The sequence below is a fragment of the Saccostrea echinata genome, unplaced genomic scaffold, assembly GCF_033153115.1.
Source record: "Saccostrea echinata isolate AGI-Se365-2 ecotype Australia unplaced genomic scaffold, CSIRO_AGI_Sech_v1 ptg000025l, whole genome shotgun sequence".
In the NCBI taxonomy this organism is placed as follows: Eukaryota; Metazoa; Mollusca; class Bivalvia; order Ostreida; family Ostreidae; genus Saccostrea; species Saccostrea echinata.
Window position 1 is genome coordinate 21,307,564 of NW_026889774.1, and position 17,749 is coordinate 21,325,312.

At 31.2% G+C, this 17,749-nt stretch overlaps 1 protein-coding gene across 50 annotated transcripts in view; it reads left to right on the forward strand.

The window, feature by feature from the left end:
* The first annotated feature begins 3,897 nt into the window (after nt 1–3,897).
* The window catches only part of LOC133192155 (collagen alpha-1(IV) chain-like), a 44,628-nt gene continuing 30,776 nt past the window's right edge, over nt 3,898–17,749 (forward strand). For 23 of the 50 annotated variants that reach the window (XM_061328050.1, XM_061328053.1, XM_061328077.1 and 20 more), the window contains exons 1-11: nt 3,904–4,112; nt 8,517–8,627; nt 10,670–10,969; nt 13,764–13,811; nt 14,062–14,112; nt 14,256–14,285; nt 15,856–15,885; nt 16,236–16,265; nt 16,377–16,436; nt 16,923–16,952; nt 17,074–17,109. In XM_061328050.1, coding sequence (XP_061184034.1) covers nt 8,576–8,627; nt 10,670–10,969; nt 13,764–13,811; nt 14,062–14,112; nt 14,256–14,285; nt 15,856–15,885; nt 16,236–16,265; nt 16,377–16,436; nt 16,923–16,952; nt 17,074–17,109 — 667 coding nt within the window. In that variant the 5' untranslated portion in view covers nt 3,904–4,112; nt 8,517–8,575. Of the gene's footprint in view, nt 4,113–8,516; nt 8,628–10,669; nt 10,970–13,763; nt 13,812–14,061; nt 14,113–14,255; nt 14,286–15,855; nt 15,886–16,235; nt 16,266–16,376; nt 16,437–16,922; nt 16,953–17,073; nt 17,110–17,749 lie in introns of all 50 variants that reach the window. The other 27 variants (XM_061328070.1, XM_061328071.1, XM_061328088.1 and 24 more) reach the window with 11 other exon arrangements.

Genomic DNA, 17,749 nt, shown 5'->3' on the forward strand with positions numbered 1-17,749 from the left:
TGTCTTCAATTTGAGATATTGTTTTCATTTATGCAACAATACACATGGTTCTTTTGTCTTTACTAAAACCATCATGTACAGCTACACTAAATTTTGTGAATCAGCGGTTATTGACGTTAATATCCAATGCCCGGCTCCCCATCCCCATCTATGTATTCGTTAACTTTGACATTTCTTCCTTATGGAAACAGCATGTACGAAAAATGGTGTTTTCGAGCAGTTTCCAAATTAATATGACAAGCACACTGTCGTTTGACAATACCGCTACAGCGTTTCACCTTCGGTAAAAATAGATAGAAACGTCAGACTTGACTGTTAATTAGAAATTAGATGATGTGCTATTAAATAAAAAAAGTATATTTTTTTCACAACTCTTTTAGATGCGCACTGGATTCACCGATACTTCTTTTGCATCAATTCAACCTTTGTATCATTCTTTTTTGCTAAAGCCTGACATCAACGAATGTTGTATTTTACATGCATATTTTTACTAAACAATACCTTATTTTGAAGCTCTCACGTTTGCATTATTTTCACATTAACTGTTTTGATATACAGTGTATATTTCCTGTGTAGTAGGAGAGATAAGTTTTTCATCTAGTAGGAAATAAGAAGAAACTTATTTTCTTATCTTTGTTAAGTTGTTCTCCAATTTTTAATCCTTAATATGAGTACAAAATCAAGATCTTACACCTCATAATACATGTATTATAGGCTTTAAACCGCTTTCTTTGACTTTAAAAATTCAAAGCTCTGTCTCAGTATAGCGGTCTGGATTTTTAACTACTTTTATCAATCTTTTTGTTGAAAGGTGTTTACCTACATGTACATCTCAAAATATATTATAAGTGAAAATCAATGAATTATGAAGAGAAAGATGTTATTTATTCCAGTTTGTTGAATATTTGATTTATCCATGGTTCTCAAAATAAATAAATAAATTAAGAAAAAAAATAATTAAATAAATTACATCTTATTTGATGACATCAAAATAAATATCAAAGACCTTAATTTCGCGAACTTTACTGATAATCTATAATTTTCAGAAAATCATATTGCTTTGAATAAAGAAAATGTATAGAGAAAATGTAAAAGAGAATGTCATAGAAATACGAGTGTAATGCCTAGGTCACATTTAAGCCGATGGTGTCTGGAGAGAAAAGTGTGTGTAATTAGTGTGTACATTGAAAACGAAGATGCTTATAATGAAACAAGATGCCCATATGGGCCACAACGCACACCTGAAGCACTGGCCAAGCAGATTAAAAAAAAAAACCCTCTTTTATTTCATAAATATTTTGACTCCACGTTGTGAACCAAAATCTAGACCTAAAGGAGTTGCGATTTATTTCAAGTTAAATCAACGCAACATTTTGGTGATTCAATATCAATACGACCAACATGGTCCTGCTGCTTTGTTGGATATTTTTTCCTGTACACTTTGGAATACTTACAAGTTGATGAAACAAGAATATCAGCAGTCTCGTATAAAGTCGTCATTTCGCAAGTTCTATGGTTGATAGAGTGACCTTGTCAGCAAATACACGGCGGGTGTGTTCGGTCGGCAGGGGATGCTCACTCCTCCATGGCACTTGATCCCACCTCTGATGTTTTAGAGGTTCGTGTTTTCTCTGCTCCAAAATTTGTATTGTTTAATGGACTTTGAGCTTGAATACTGTTCGTTATCTCCATATATTTCATGCATTATGTAAAAATTTGTCAGAATGTAAAATTGTACTTAACCCAAGGGCTCATAACTTAAAAAAGTCTAGCTACTCTACATTTCTTAGGTAAGTTTTGCTTATTAATAAGATTAATCGTGATCTTGCAACTCCTTTTAAAGATTTCGTCCAATGTACTCCCTTGTAAAACTCTGATTCCCTTTTATAGTCTCAACCTATTCTTGAGGGCTTTGATCTGAACAAACGTAAATCTAAATACTTGAGGATGCTTGCATATCAATATGCCTCATCATGGCTTCTCTTTACATAAAGAAAGAATTAAAGACTTTTCCTACACACTCATATGTAAAAATTTGATCTCCTATTGTACCCTGAGGGTATTGACTTGAACAAACTTTGATCTACATTACCTGAGGATGTTTTCATATAAATACGATTAATCATTGCTTAGCCTTTTCTTCCAGAAGAAGATTTTTATTAAGATTTTCCTATTTATTCCCATGTAAAACTTTGAACGCCCATTTTAGCCCCACTCTGCACCTGGGGGGTCAAAATTTGAAGAAACTTGAATCTTCACTACCTGAAGATGCTTTTATTTAAGATCTTAGCAGCTTACATGCATTTATACTTTACAATGTATCTTTCCCACTGAAAATTTTCCAAGATATTCTTAATTTAAAATCATAGTACCATCAGATGTTTTTTAGACAAAAAAAAATCATCATACATTACCAGGAGTTTTGAAAAGATATCCAACGATAAAAAAGATTTAATAAAAATAAACAAAAGTATAGTTTTAACAGATGTTTCCTAAAAAACTTGATTCAGAGGAGTTGTACAGCATTACCAGACATCATTAAATCACACAAATGTCCTTTAAATATTGCAACTCTTTAAAGTATACAGTCAGGGAATAAGAAAATAAAGCTCAAAACTACGTTTCGTACCCCATAAATATGAATAACCATGGCATAGCTGCTCTTGGGAAGATTTTTTAAAAAAAAGTCTCTATATATTCTTATGTAAAAGTTTGATCGCTGAATGGGCCCCCGCCCTAACCCCGGGGTTCATGATTTGAACAATCTTGAATCTACACCTGAGGATGCTTCTATATAAATACGACTAAACATGGCTTCTTCTTGAGAAGATTTTTGAAAATTTTTCTTGTACATGAATATTCCAATGAAAAAAATTGATCGCCTTTTGTGGCACCACCCTATTCCCGAGGGTCATGATTAGAAAAATAATCTGAATCTACACTATGTAATGAAGCTTTCAATTAAGGTTCATCTTTTCTGGCCAAGTGGTTCTTGAGAAAATGATTTTTAAAAGTTTCACTAATTCTCAATTATCTGATGTGGCCCTTCATTTGAACAAACTTGAATCCTCTTCAACCAAGAATTCTTTGTGACAAGTTTGGTTAAAATTAGCCAAGTGATTCTTGAGAAGTCGAAACTGTGAAAAGGTTATAGATGACAGACGACACACGACAGACGGACGCCGGAACCCTTTGATCAGAAAAGCTAACTAAGCCTTCAGTTCAGGTGAGCTACATGTAAAAATATACACTCCAAAAATTTTAATTTGTCAACTTTTATGGCAGATCTAAGTATTTCTACAATTTAAGAAAAATTTTTTGAGAAGAAACAGAAATAAAGATTGATAAATCAAGGTAATTTTATAGGTACTATAATTAACTATCCTTAAGGAAGTAATGAAAGTAATTTCCTTTTTCATGCTTGTCTGCTTGGCATTTTGTATGTGTAACTAATCAGCTAGAGGATTTTTGCTCAAGATACTTATACTGGGACGAATAACATCGTTTTGGACATTTTTTTCTGAACTTGTAAAAACTATCATCTCTGGATTTTTATTTTTAAATGGTGGTGTTTTTGAACCTAAATTCATCTATGAAATAAAAATACGCTTTCTGCTAGTGCTTGGGATGTTAGTTTATTAAAAATCCTATGGGTAAATGATTTTAAAATCATACCCATTCAATTTAAATACTCAATTACAGTTATTGATTTATATAAGTTTAACTACTTGATTAGAGAGAAACAGTTCCTAAACCTAGACAATTAACATGAACTTATTTAATTTCCGCATTTGTCATGATTATCAATAAAAAAAAAAATGATTAATTGTTTTTACGGTAAAACAAAAGATGGAGGGTCGGGCCGGTTACCGCAGCTCTTACTGTTCTCTCTCCATGCACGTGTTCGTTAATTTGAAAGGAAACAAATCTCACAAAGACAACTGTCAAACGAACAACGTCACGGAAATGATAGATCGAGAGGTAATGCAGGTGAATTATTAGACGACAGTCCCTGAGAGAGACAACACAAGACAAACTAAAGGGATATAAACAGGACTGCGAAAAGTACTCTAAAGGGACACAACTGGACAATTACGAAAAAATAATATAAGGTGAGAAATGAATTTTCATTTTTAAAATTTAAAGAAAAATGTTCAAAACCAAGTCATAATGGAAAGCGTTTTTGGAGTATTTGTAATGGATTGCTGCCAGTATGTAAATCACGAAAACATTAGGCTCTTTCGAAACATTGATTGATAAGGCTATATTGCTTGATTAATTACAACAAATCAATATTTCAATTTAAGAAAAATGAAAAAGAAAAGAAATACATCATAACTTTGATCATAAGACCGCCACAGATAAACATTAAAGCATGTTTGTATCGCCACTGTGCAGAATTTCCAATGGATATGTTGAACCCGTGTTATTTCTTACTACGAGGAGACAAGAAAAAACAACATATTTCAGCTGTTTCACATGGCACCTGCGGATATTTGTCAGAAACAGCTCGTTTGTAAAGTCCTAGAAAAAAAGCTGAATTTTTTCCATTTCTTAGAACAAGTGCGCACATGATAATGTGTCATTCTTGACGGGGTCTTCTTTGGCAGGATAATTAAGAAAGTTAATTAGGATTGACAAGTTTACATTTCTTGGTAGCATGTAAAAATGATATATGTGCGCTTTCAATAAAAGCTGAAGTTTAACATGTATTGTCTTCCAAAAAAATTATGTACATGTATCAATTTTCCTGACAACTAAAAATGTTTTTTTTTAATGATTCTTTTAATTCAGTGTTAAATGGAATTATTTCAAATCTCATTATAAATCTGAACTTAATAATTTGCTTTAATATACTTAACATATAAGATTATAGTATGTCCATGAAAAAAAGAGATCTTTCCAAAAAAAGTAAAATTCTTCGTAATCAGACGAAAATGATCTGGCAATATTGACAACTGGTTTCTTACTCACCTTTTTGAATCAAACTTTGACAAGCTATCTTAATTAAACTCAATGCCCCATATATGCCCTTACCTCCCTATAGAAGTCAATTACGGAAGTAGCCCCGATTAATCAAACGTAAAATCCTTAAAAATACCCTTAATCGTAAGAAATTCTTTGTCTTCATTATAAATTCTTGATATAAAAGCACTTTGATCTTTTGTATTAATACATTTTAGATTTTTAAGGTTATTTATTAAAAGATTATGACCTGTAATCAACTAATGCTAATCATCTATTAAAGACCTCGCCTGGTTTACGTGCATGGAATGTCAATTATGAATAATTAAAATAGATTTGTAGATCATTGATAAAACTTTATTGAATATGAAATACGAAAAAAAGATCAAAAATACCCGCAGGCAGCTAAAGTAACAGATGAAAGTAATGTTAATATTAATGATTATTAATTATACTTATTAAAGCTATTGAACCTATTGTTATTAATTTTCTTGTTATAGAAAAGATTTTTTTTGTTAAAAAAACAACTTTGACCTGAAGAAACGAATAAGAAGATGTCCTGACAACAAAGGCCACATAATTATTAATATCAGATCAACTGACCACGAACAGATAATAACATACATTATAATTATGTAGTAATGATTAATTAACACCTAGTTTAATGTTAGTTGGAAGAATATATTGATATCCCTACGTTTAAGAAGTTACCATATTAACACACCAATGTCTTTCTAATAAAATACATACATTTCTGGGTTTATCGGAAAAAAGAAGGTGTGATGATAAATAGTCAAAGTTTGCCTAATCATTGTATCTTGTAAGAACATCGTCTACAGATTGAAATGAAAGGAAAAATTCATGACGTACTAGATCATTAATCAGAATAAAAAGTAAATGATTTGAGGGGGATTTTTCTCATAATTATATTCTTGTACAATTTATTGTTAATTAGCTTTTTGTCAATAATCACTAAGCACGACCTGACATCGGTTTTGTTATTTAAGCAGCTATTCTCCTCCCGAAAATTAAATACAGTATTTAACGACCAAAAAAGCAGTTTCTTTAAAGAGGCTGGGGGGTTGTGGCCATTTTTAGACTATATTGATCTCCTTTAGAAGAAGAGCTCCATATGAAGATATAGAAAATGATCAAATTTTAAAACTAAAATTTTTGAATTTTTTCTTTGCCAAATGATAGTTGACAGCTTAAGATATCATATCTAAAAAATTAAGTTAAATCTGGTGGTTAATTTGTTGACCCCCCAACCTCCTTAATGTAAGCTCCTATTATTTATTTCTTATAAAGATCATTTCTCCCCTAGTTTGATGCATTACATTGAAAATATATGTTGACCTCAACTGCTGGCACAAGTTCGGATATTCTTGTATTCTACAGAGAAATTGCATAATAGTCATTGCATAAATCAGATTCCTTTTTGTTTCAGCATTAAAATTCTTATCTTGCTTGGGAAAAAATATATAAAAATTTCATTACGCAAGCATGACAAGAAATCTAATGTGACAATTTGTTAATTGAAATCACGAGATAAAATTATGCTTTTATAATTCGACGTTTCCGTGTTACTCAGAATGCTTGCATTTGATTTATTTTTGTGTCAACGCAATGAAGCTTTTATTTTTGTACTTTTTCCCCTAGAGCTTCCCAGTTGATTCTTAAGACTCGCTGCATATCCGGTTCATTTAAGAAAAATATATATTGAAATTTGATCAAATCAATCATATATATCTATTTTTATGAAAACATGACTATTCTAGTATGTATTCATTGAAGTCGAAACATTGATAAAACGCCATAGATCTTTTTATTGACGATAAATCATAAAAAAGGAATAATTCATTTCATCTAATAAATCATTTATCTATACACTAGTCGACAAAAGTTATTAAAAAGATCATCATCTGTCTTTACAATATGAGTGCAAATTTTGATGATGTAAACTTTTTCTTTCAATGAACTCCTTTTCAATTTCAGATTCTTACTCTTGAATAACACACTGATAAGTTCAGACGAAAACCAAAAAAAAAAAGTGAAACAAATCGATTTTTTGATACTAGTATATAGACCACTAGTTGTTTTTCCTTCGAACATAATACGTTCTTTTTATAATTCAATTTGTTAATTACTTTATAATACAACAAATGATCTCTGCTTACTCTTTGTTTCAAGGATGACCAACAAGTTTGAAAGTTGCATTTTAAATTGTCATTAAAGAAATACCTTGTTTTTTTCTGTTTTCTGCTTCCGTGTAAACTTTTCAAATTATGCAACTGTCTCGTTTCAGAGAGCTTTGACAAATTAATTTTGGTTTCTTTAATTATTGCATAAAAATTAATTTTAAGACAAGAATATGGCGTTAATACAACTTATTTCGGCCATTTTGTACAGTGAAGGGTAAGTTTTGCCTTACGTTTCTTAGATTAACAACATATTTTCACGGTTACCGTAGTTTAAAAGGCACGTGACTTAGATATATATAATGATTAATAATGTTTCATTTCGGTTTACATTTTGTTTAAATACTAAACTGACGAAATCTAAAAAAAGTAGATTGTAACCTTAAGCCTAGAATTCTTTAATGAAAATTCAAGAATTTCAGACTATAATAAATCTTGCTGTGACCCATATTAACATCACTGATGTGTTAAGTAATATATCTAAAATATAATGAATGGTGATTATCGAGGTATTTAGTAAAACATGAAGCCTTATTTAACAATTCAGAAAGCGCGATTAGCCTTGTTCACTTTAACCTTGAAGTTTATTTTGTTTTTTGAAATCTTAAATGTTGCATGCATTCTTTGTATTTGTTCAAGGGACATACACGTTTAAATTAATATATATTTACTGCTGTGGTAGCTTGAATAGGTTAAATCTGTATGATCCATCTCTATAAATACATTTTTTTGTAACTGTAAACAACAGTAATCTGGCAACGAGATAAAAATTCAACAAGTGCTGTCCAACATTTTGCACGTAAGCCAGGATTTCAATATCTAAATATAATAAATATATGCAAAATCTTAGTAAATATTTGATTTCATTGTTCTGTTTACATGAAATATATGTAGAAATAAGAATATTTTAAAAATCTCGTAGTAGTATATGATGAAATTGAATATTTTACTACTTTTGTGGAGAGATGAAGCACAATTTATTGATGATATCAAAAGAATACCTCTTTTTAGAGATTCTGGTATAGATCTACTTGAACTTTTACTGCCAAACGCCTGAATTGATGTATATTTCAAATATTAACTTTATGTATGAAAACAAACATGCTTGTCTACCAATGTTAATCTATAGTAAATTAACTGATGTTAACAGTTGTAATCAGTTAAGGTAAAAACCTTGTAAGTTGTAAGAACTTGTGTTTTAACTTTTCTTTATGTTTTTTTTTGAATGGAAAATGTTCAAATCAAAACAATATCATAATACATATCTTCATATTCGTGAACTCTTCACATTGATTAGCAATTAAAGCAATGTAGATTTTTTCAACTTTAAACGCTTAGTACTTTGTTTTTCAGATCAACCAACGAAACAAAAAGGAACAAAAGCTGTCTCATAATTTCCAAAGAACACAGAAATGTCTCTACGTATATTCCTAGGAATTTTAGTATTTATTCCATTTTCTCAAGGTAACTACCTTAAGTAATATATGACCTTTATCTTTGCATATATTTTGTAAAATTTACTTGGAATACAAATCTATATTTTCTTCTTAGCCAAACTATTGTGATCCTGTAAAAATGCAATATTTAATTATCTCTTTACACCTATAAAATGTTTTTGAACTTTTAGAAAATTATATTGTATAAAGATGAAAATATTCAGCTCATGTAATATGGAGATAACTAACAGTAATCAACCTCAAAAGTCCATTGAATCAAAACAAATCAGGAGCAGAGCAAACACGGACCTCCAAAACACCAGTGGTGGGATCATGTGCCACGGAAGAATGAGCATCTCCTGTCGACCGATCACACCCTCCGTGTGCTCATTGTCATGATCGGGCAAACGGAAAAATCCGCAGACAATTCAGTGTTAAAATAATGCCTAATGAAAAAACGTCAGTCAGCACTCGGCTTAATGATAGATTGTATTTGCTGACAACAACGTCACTGTATCGACCATAGAACTTGCGAAATGATGACTCTAGACGAGACTGTTGATATCCTTGTTTCATCAACTTGTTTGTCAATAACTTGCCTCGTTTTAGAAGTTGTTCGTACGTGGAGCATGCTCTTGCGTATCGAAGTAACTGGGAGATATACATGTATTTCATTTTAACATAGACTATCTGCCATTCTACCTCCAGAAAAACATGTTCAAAGATGAACATAAATCACTTTAGATTTGCTTACTTATTTGGGGAGAAGGATGTCACTAAATAAACGCATAAGAAACAAACAACTTTATTAGTCCCCTACCGGTGAAACCGGAGGGGACTATAGGTTTCCTCTGAGTCTGTCCGTCCGTCTGTCTGTCTGTCCGTCTGTCTGTCTGTCGGTCTGCCCCACTTGGTTTTCCGCATCTTTTTCCTAAACGCTTGCAGATATTGAGCTGATTTTTGGTATGTGAGTGTATCTTGATGAGTTACAGATCAAGTTTGCATTTCGTTCCGCTTCATTGATTTTTGACGGAATTACGGCCTTTTCAATTTTTACGGGTTTTCCGCAATTTTCTTCTAAACGCTTGTAGATATTGAGCTGATTTTTGGAATGTGGCTTTACCTTGATTAGTTATAGATCAAGTTTGCATTTCGTCCCGCTTCATTAATTTTTGACGGAATTATGGCATTTTCAATTCTTAACGGGAACCAGATTACACTTGCTGGTAGGGGACTTGTATTGCTAATGCAATACTCTCAGAATGCTTGTTCAGTGAGCAAGGCGTTATGAATAGCATTTGCTCTGCTGACATATTTTCCACGATGAGCTATCGCGTATGATGGAAAATATGCCAACAGAGCGTTTGCTATTCATAAAGCCATGATCACAGAATATCGTTATTAATTATATTAGCATTTTATGGTTTGATAAGAATGAAAGTGGAAAGGCTGACTGTGCTTTGTTCACAGCTGCATGTTAGGCATAGGCTAAAACATGAATAAAAGTAATGCATGAAAATACTAGTAAATCAGAAGTGACCATTACACTTTAATTCCATCTGCATCATATACAATAAACACGATACTTCTAAACACAAATCTCGTGATAAATGAGAAAGATAGAGATTGGCGCCCCCAAATATCTAAAATCAAACTATTGTATGACCATATGAAGAAGAACATTACAATCTAAAATTTTATCTTTTAGGCCATCTTTAAATTTTTTTGTTTGCCCTCTCCCGACCGCCTGACTAAAAACTTATTTAACCCCAGGAAACGATATTTTTTTTCTTTTTATTCCTGAATTCTCTCATCCTGTCAATAAGTATTTTGAACTTTTCTGGAAAAAATTTAACCATCTACCTACCGACCCAATGATTTTACCCTGAGTCGGAAGAGGGCAAACAAACATTAGTTTAAAGATGGTCTTAACACGAATTAAGAGCATATTTAAATGTCAGATCTAGTCAATGTATGCCTTTTGATAATAAACTTTCATAAGATTTTCATTTTTATTATTTACCAACATGATTTTATAATGCTTATCTCGAAAATTATTTTAAAAATCAGGACAATGGCAAACCGGTGGTGGAACTAACGGTAATCCAGGAGGTGGTGGAGGAGGCCAGGACGTCTTGAACGGCCAATCAGCACCGGCTCAGAGGCCAAGCTTAAGACAACAGCAGCAACAGCAACTACAACAACTTCCTGGGTTCCCCCAACAACTACAACAAACAGCTGGGTTCCCACAACAACTACAACAAACGCCTGGATTCCCACAACAACTACAACAAACGCCTGGGTTCACTCAACAACTACCTGGTCTCCCACAGAATTTTCAAACATTACCCCAACAAAACAACTTTTTAGGTGAGAGAGGACAAATGTTACTTCTGACCAACGGAGCTGCAAGTATTATGATAGCTAATAGGGATCGCCTCCCCCGGGAAAGAATCCGGAGGGTAGGGGTCCCAGTGTCTCTTATTCGTGCTTTTGCTATTCAGCCTGAAGTTTTGCTTCCACGCTCGCTTGCAGCTAATGCACAACCTACTAATCAAACACCAACAACAGCACGAGGTATGTTTTTTTTTACTACAGCTTTATATTTAGCCATATAAATTTTATGCTATATAACATATATGTATATCAATATCTTAACATTATCTTATATCAAGATTTAATTATTATAAAAGACGGAATGTGCATAGCTTGCCTTTCTGGGTTGCTTTAATGCTTTTGATATTGTAACGCTTCTACTATGCCCTTTGTGAATTTTGAATGGAAAACATTAGATGCCAGAGTATCCAAACTGTTCAAACATTCGACATTTTCTGTCAGTCCTGTGGGTAATGGGTGATATTAAATTTTTCACTATGCACAATATCAAATATTTAACCACCGGTATATTGCACACATATACACATATAAATATGAAATATCCCAGAATTAGCACGTTGTTGCCAAGCTTTTTCCTATTGCTGAGTCTAAAATTTTTTTATATTTAATTTGAAAGTACATGTAATCACCAAGAAAAGCTTTCAAAATATTTTTGTAGACTGTTTGTTAATGTAAATATATATATGTTTACATAACAGCTTGATCGTTGGGCGAGCGCAGTTATTATCCCCTCCTCTCAGGAAGCCCCTGAGCTTTTTGCAATGAAATTTTATATCACAACTCCCTATATGACGTAAAGAAGACCCCCATTGATTGTGAGGTCAAAAGGTCAAAGGTCAAGGTCAGAAATTTTTAATTGCAAAAATGATTTCCAGATGACAATTTTAGTTCTCCTTCTCTTTTTCAATGAAGTTATATATCACATGGTAACTCCTAGTGACTAAAAAAAACCCTTTTGATTTTGAGGTCAAGAGGTCAAGGTCAAAAATTCATATCTTGTATAAAATGTTTTTCTGGTATTAAGTCTAGTACTTTTGGAGGTTCTGCAATTAAAGAAGATGGGTGAACAAGGCGTGCAGAATGCCTATAGCTTCAGATATTAATAAAATCATATTCAATTTGTGAATTAAGTATTTAAAATAAAGTTCTCATTATTGAAATTTATGAAATTATGATTAACAAAACTTTTCTGAGAAAAAAGATCTCGGAAAAATTATTCTTTTATTAAAAAAAATAAAATGGTATTCGTGAGATTCGAACCCCTATCAATAAAAACCCGGAGTATCATATTGTTTTGAGACTAACACGCTAACCACTTCGCCACGCAGCTACTGACGAATAGTGGCATTTAAATCATGTTTGTGATATGACCTTGACTTAATGGACTTCAAGTATTTCTCGGAAAGATACGAATGCTTTGTCATAAAAGTGTACTTTTAAGGTATAGTGGGTCTTTGCTCCATGTTTTTGTAAACCAAAAAATGTATATTTTTATGCAAACTTTTAGGATCAACTTTCAAAAAAATGGAGCGAAGACCCACTCACATCGAAAAATTTTGTTAAAGTGTGAGAAAATGATCCTTTTTGTCCTCTTTAGTGTGTGTATGCTATTTCGTAGGCAAATAATTTCAGTCTTTGTGAGATTTTTGCAAATTGTAGAGATTTAGCATAAAATAAACTTTAATGTTAGATGAAATATCAAAGAAAATTTTTATATAATTGAGATTTTATTTTCCACTTCATGTTTGTCGCACTATAGGCACTTCGCCCGCCTTGTTCACCCATCTTCTTTTATACCTTTATTCAAAAGACTTTAAAAAGGCTTCCTATTGATTCTGAGGCCAAACGGTCAAAAACCCAAATCAGAAATTTGTATATTGCATACATACATTTCAGGTGATAACTTAAGTTGTCTGCAAGCTTTTGTAATGAAACTTAAGACATGAATTTCTTTCATTTAAAACAACTCTAAATGACTTTAAGGCAAAAAGCTGAAATATCAAGGTTGTCCTTTTTTCTCCGTCTGCATATTTCTAACTTCTTCCATCTTCCTCTTTTCCTTTAATTAAGCAGGGAAACAATTCTCTGAATTAGGTTTCATTTATTTCAGTTGATTTAAATGAATTTAAATAAATAAGTGCTTAGTAGAACTCATAGCTTAGCTCATGTTACTTTGTTAGGTAAAAGTTCCGTGGTTTGTGTGTGTGTGTGTGTGTGTGTTTAGATTCATAACTTTCTTATCAATATTCACACGTTTACTATGAACTAAACATTTTCTCACATTTTAAAGACACCCCAAAACTCGAAAGGTTTAAATTTCTTGGACTTTTCCGACAAATCGGGACACCTCCCCCCAGAAAAATTTGATTTGATTTGAAGTTTTTTATGACAGAAAGATTATAATCCTATATTTTCTTACAAACCTTTTAAGTAAGTTGTTTCTATGATGTAAGGACTAAAACATTTTTCATATGGACGCAATATATATACTTTTCGATTTCGACTCGAATTCACCCTGTTCACACACTATTCTACATGCTTCGCGCCTCTCGCTGCGCTCGCTTTTAATTTAAATCAATCTGGTTAAAATTATATCCCTAAGCGATATATGTGAGCGGATCAAAGGATATGATTTTAATAAAATTAAATATAAATATGTTTTCCTCCAAGGAACATATTTGAAACATGAGGTTTTAATTTGTTGACGGTGTGTAAAGCTCGCTGCGCTCGCTCTAATCATAATTATGCTTTTATTTAATTACGACAGGTGGAGGAAACCCATTCCAAAGACCATTTTTCCCCCCACCTAGGGGACGTAAGTGTCATTCGATAGCTTCAGTTCATCAATAGTAGCATGAAAACACGTTTCATTGATAAGATTATTCAGTAATTGTATAATTTCGGCCATAACAAATAAGCCTCTTTTCAGTTTTGTATTATATAAGTATTTCACATTTTTTTCGTTAAGAAAGGTCAAATTAATTTTTAAGTAGCATACTTTAATTAAAAAAAAATCATAATTCGATAAATATATCAAATACCTTACTTTTATCTCATTCATGAAGCATTTCCCCCATTTGGGCAACCTGGACAAATTCCATTTGTGCCATTTAGAGGTATGAAAGATCATCTTTTTTCATATTTTCACGGATCAGTTTTGTATTTTTGAATGATAAATATGTTTCGTTTATCAAAGACATGCATTGAATTTCAGAAAACTTAGTTCATTCTTCCAAATAACAATAATTATCTTTCACAGGAGGCTTTCCTCCATTTTTGCCATTCCCAGGTATTTGTGATCACACGAGCACCTTTGTATTAAACCTTAAAAGCACCATAGAATATTACAAACCATATATTAGTCACTTTCTATACACCATCTGTATTATATCTAGTGTGACTGAAGCTGAAGTACGAGTTTAAAGATTAGAATGTTCCTTAGATTGAATGGTGTTTCTATCTGGTGAACACAATTGTGTACTGTATAGAGATTTAAATTCGCAGGTGTATAATTTTGACAATTTTCCCTATGGCACTTAATTCAGGGTGTCTGAACTTACACAAACTTCAAGTTTGTTTTGTATTTATGATAATTTTTAAACATAATAAATTATTTTCTGTTTCCTGAATATGTAGATTTGTAAGGAGCACTTATGAAGCGAAAATTAATCCTGCGAGTTATTCTTTTCTTATACAGTATGCATTTTAAACTTATGTACTGGAAAATCACATATTTTCGTGGGGTCAAATTTTCATGGTTAAAGAAAAAAATCCTGGTTTGTGGGGATTTGAAGTTTAATATGTTTTACATTTCACTGAGGTCATGAATTCGTGGGTCTCTTCATACCAAAAAAAACAAACAAACAAACAAACAAACAAACAAAAAACAAAAAACAAAAAAAAACAAAAAAAAAACAAGCCAACCAAGAACATAAATCCCACGAAAATTGTGATTTCACAGAATATATATAAATATATATATATTGGTGGTGTCAATATATATCATATCGGATTCATTTCAAACAATTTAACTTTATGTAACCAGAATGCCTTTAACGGTTGAAGTTTTTCAACTTTTAAAAAGGATATATAGTTTTTAATATTTAGAAAATCAATACTTAGATATAGAATTTAGTATCTAGTGAAGAGCCATTATAATTAAATAAAAGATGTATATAAATGGATAATTTTGAGATGAAGAAAGCAATGGTAATGACAACCACCTCTGGTTCATGCTATTCGGACTTTTTTTAATACTACAAGTTAAAAGGAATACTTTTTTGAGAGGGGACTTTGTTAACAGGTCAACTATTTTTAAATTAAAGGTGAAAATTAAAAAAAAAACGATAACAAACAAACAAAAACAAACCTAAGAATTCACGTGGACAATTGTTTATTTTTTGATTTCCAGAATTATTTTTTTTTTAATTTGTTTTAAGAAAAAGAAAATAAAAGGCATTAAATTAGTACATAAAGTTTTTTTTTTTTTGTGAAAAAGAAAAAGACCTGTTGATACATTAAAAAACCTCACTGCTTTATTATATGTTGCACTTCCAGTTTCGATAAGCTTTTTATATTAGATAACGAAGTATTCAAAGTAAAAAAATTCTTTTTTTGTATGTGTGTAACATTTAAATATTTAAAAGTATCCAGCTTTTTACCAGTAGGCATACAAAACTTTCTTTGACATACAAAATGCTTTTAGTTATTGTCAACCCAATAAAAAGTTGATATATCTGTAATGCACTGCGGCATGGAGTGTACAGCTGTAAAGATTTATCCATATATTATTTGTTTTGTAAGAGATAAAGATAAAACTTGGGATTATGCCAATTATATTCCCAGTTTTCTGTTTTCAGGCAGACCACCCTTCCTCCCACAATTAGGCGGTAAGTAAAATCTAGTATATGAAGCATGGAGATATTAATTATGTGTAAAAAAAAATACAAAGAAATAGCATATTACTTAAGACAAGTTATACCTTGTTTTAAATATAGTTTTTAATTACAATATATATATAATTAAGTCTTTTAACATTTATTAAAAAACATTTTCATTTACATAGAGTTCCAAATATCATTGAATGCAGAACTTTCAATTATGTCACATTTAATTATGTATAGTATTTCCTCTTAAACTAATCTAAATTCTCTAAATGATATATATGAACTTTAAATTTCAAATAAACATTGTTACTATGAATGCTTCTGTCAGGAGATTTTAATGATTTAAATTTCAGGAAGGCCAGGATTTCCGGGATCTTTTACAGGTAAGGAGATTATTTTCATAACTTAAAATGCCAATTAAAACAATTCTATAATGCCCATTAAACTGAATTCTGGCTCTTATAGAGATGAAACTTATTTTCGTATAAATTTAGATAATTTTGCAGGGCAACAATTTCAATTCCAACAACCACAGTTTTTGAATGGAGCTGGAGGTACATGTACGAATCTTATAGAGAAAGCTTTTCTTCTGATAATCATTGCATCCAATTCAATAAAAACAAATTATTGATTATTATTTTTATAAAATGCATTGCTCCTTTTAAAACACACTCCTTTGATAGTTATGTTTCTTGCAAAGAAAAATTTGTCATACGATTGACTAAAAAACTTTCAAAATAGTAAATTGATTAGAATTGAAAGAATTCAGAATGTTAAATGCCATTTACGGGAACATTTGTGTTAAAAGTGCAATTGTACATAAGGGTTCTCAGTTTTAGTATGATAAAAATCGTAAACTATATGATTGGGTCATAGTGTAAAGGCGAAACATAATGTGTAATATCATGTTTTGGAATTTTCTGAAAAAAAAAATCATTAGTAACATGAGTAAATCATTTAGTTTTTATACTCACCTAAATATTCGAATAATTCATTTTATTATGGATTGTATTACTATGTTAGAATACTCGTCCTTGTAGGACAGGGAGGGCAAGGACAAGATGGACTTGGTAAGACTATAAACATTTAAATTTTATTTATTTATTATGATTTGATAATTTTGTTTTTACTGTTTACTGATGGATGCTTTAATTGAACATTAATCAGTCATTTATTACTAAATTTTTCTAGCTTTTGATTCGATACCTCCGTTATCACTTCCTATAGGTATGAATATACATGGATTGAATGTACTTTATCACTTTTGTTTTAGTACTTTCACCTGTTATTCAGCACTTAGATTTTTTCCCATACATGTACTTATATAAAATGCTTGTTTTATTTATCGAATGATCACAACATCTCTTTTTTTCTTTAATAAATATGTTCTACCACTTAAACTATGAATAAAGATAAAACAAATATTTGCTACATGTATGTGATATCAGAACTTGAGGAAAAAGCATTGAAAAAAGAGTGTCATTTGATTGAATAGGAACAAGCAGTTATATATTTAGTGTAGTATATATTACAAAAACACTTGCTTGATAGATCTCAAAATCTTATATTTATTTCACAACTATACAGTTTATTTTTCTATGAAACATACCTTTGTCATCGCATATTTTAATAAAAATGTAAATGCATGAAGGGGCTTACATATTCGACATTCATAGAAAAGTCTAGGAATCTTTAAAACAATACCAGTTCAGCTAGCTTAAATGTATAATGAAAAATATACATATTTGATATCGCATAAGAATACATTGCATTGTATCAGTTTATCAATATTTTTATTAAATTATCTTTTGTCGTTTGGCTTCCCTTATGGTGATGGGTGCATTTTTTAATGTTACCCAAAGCTACG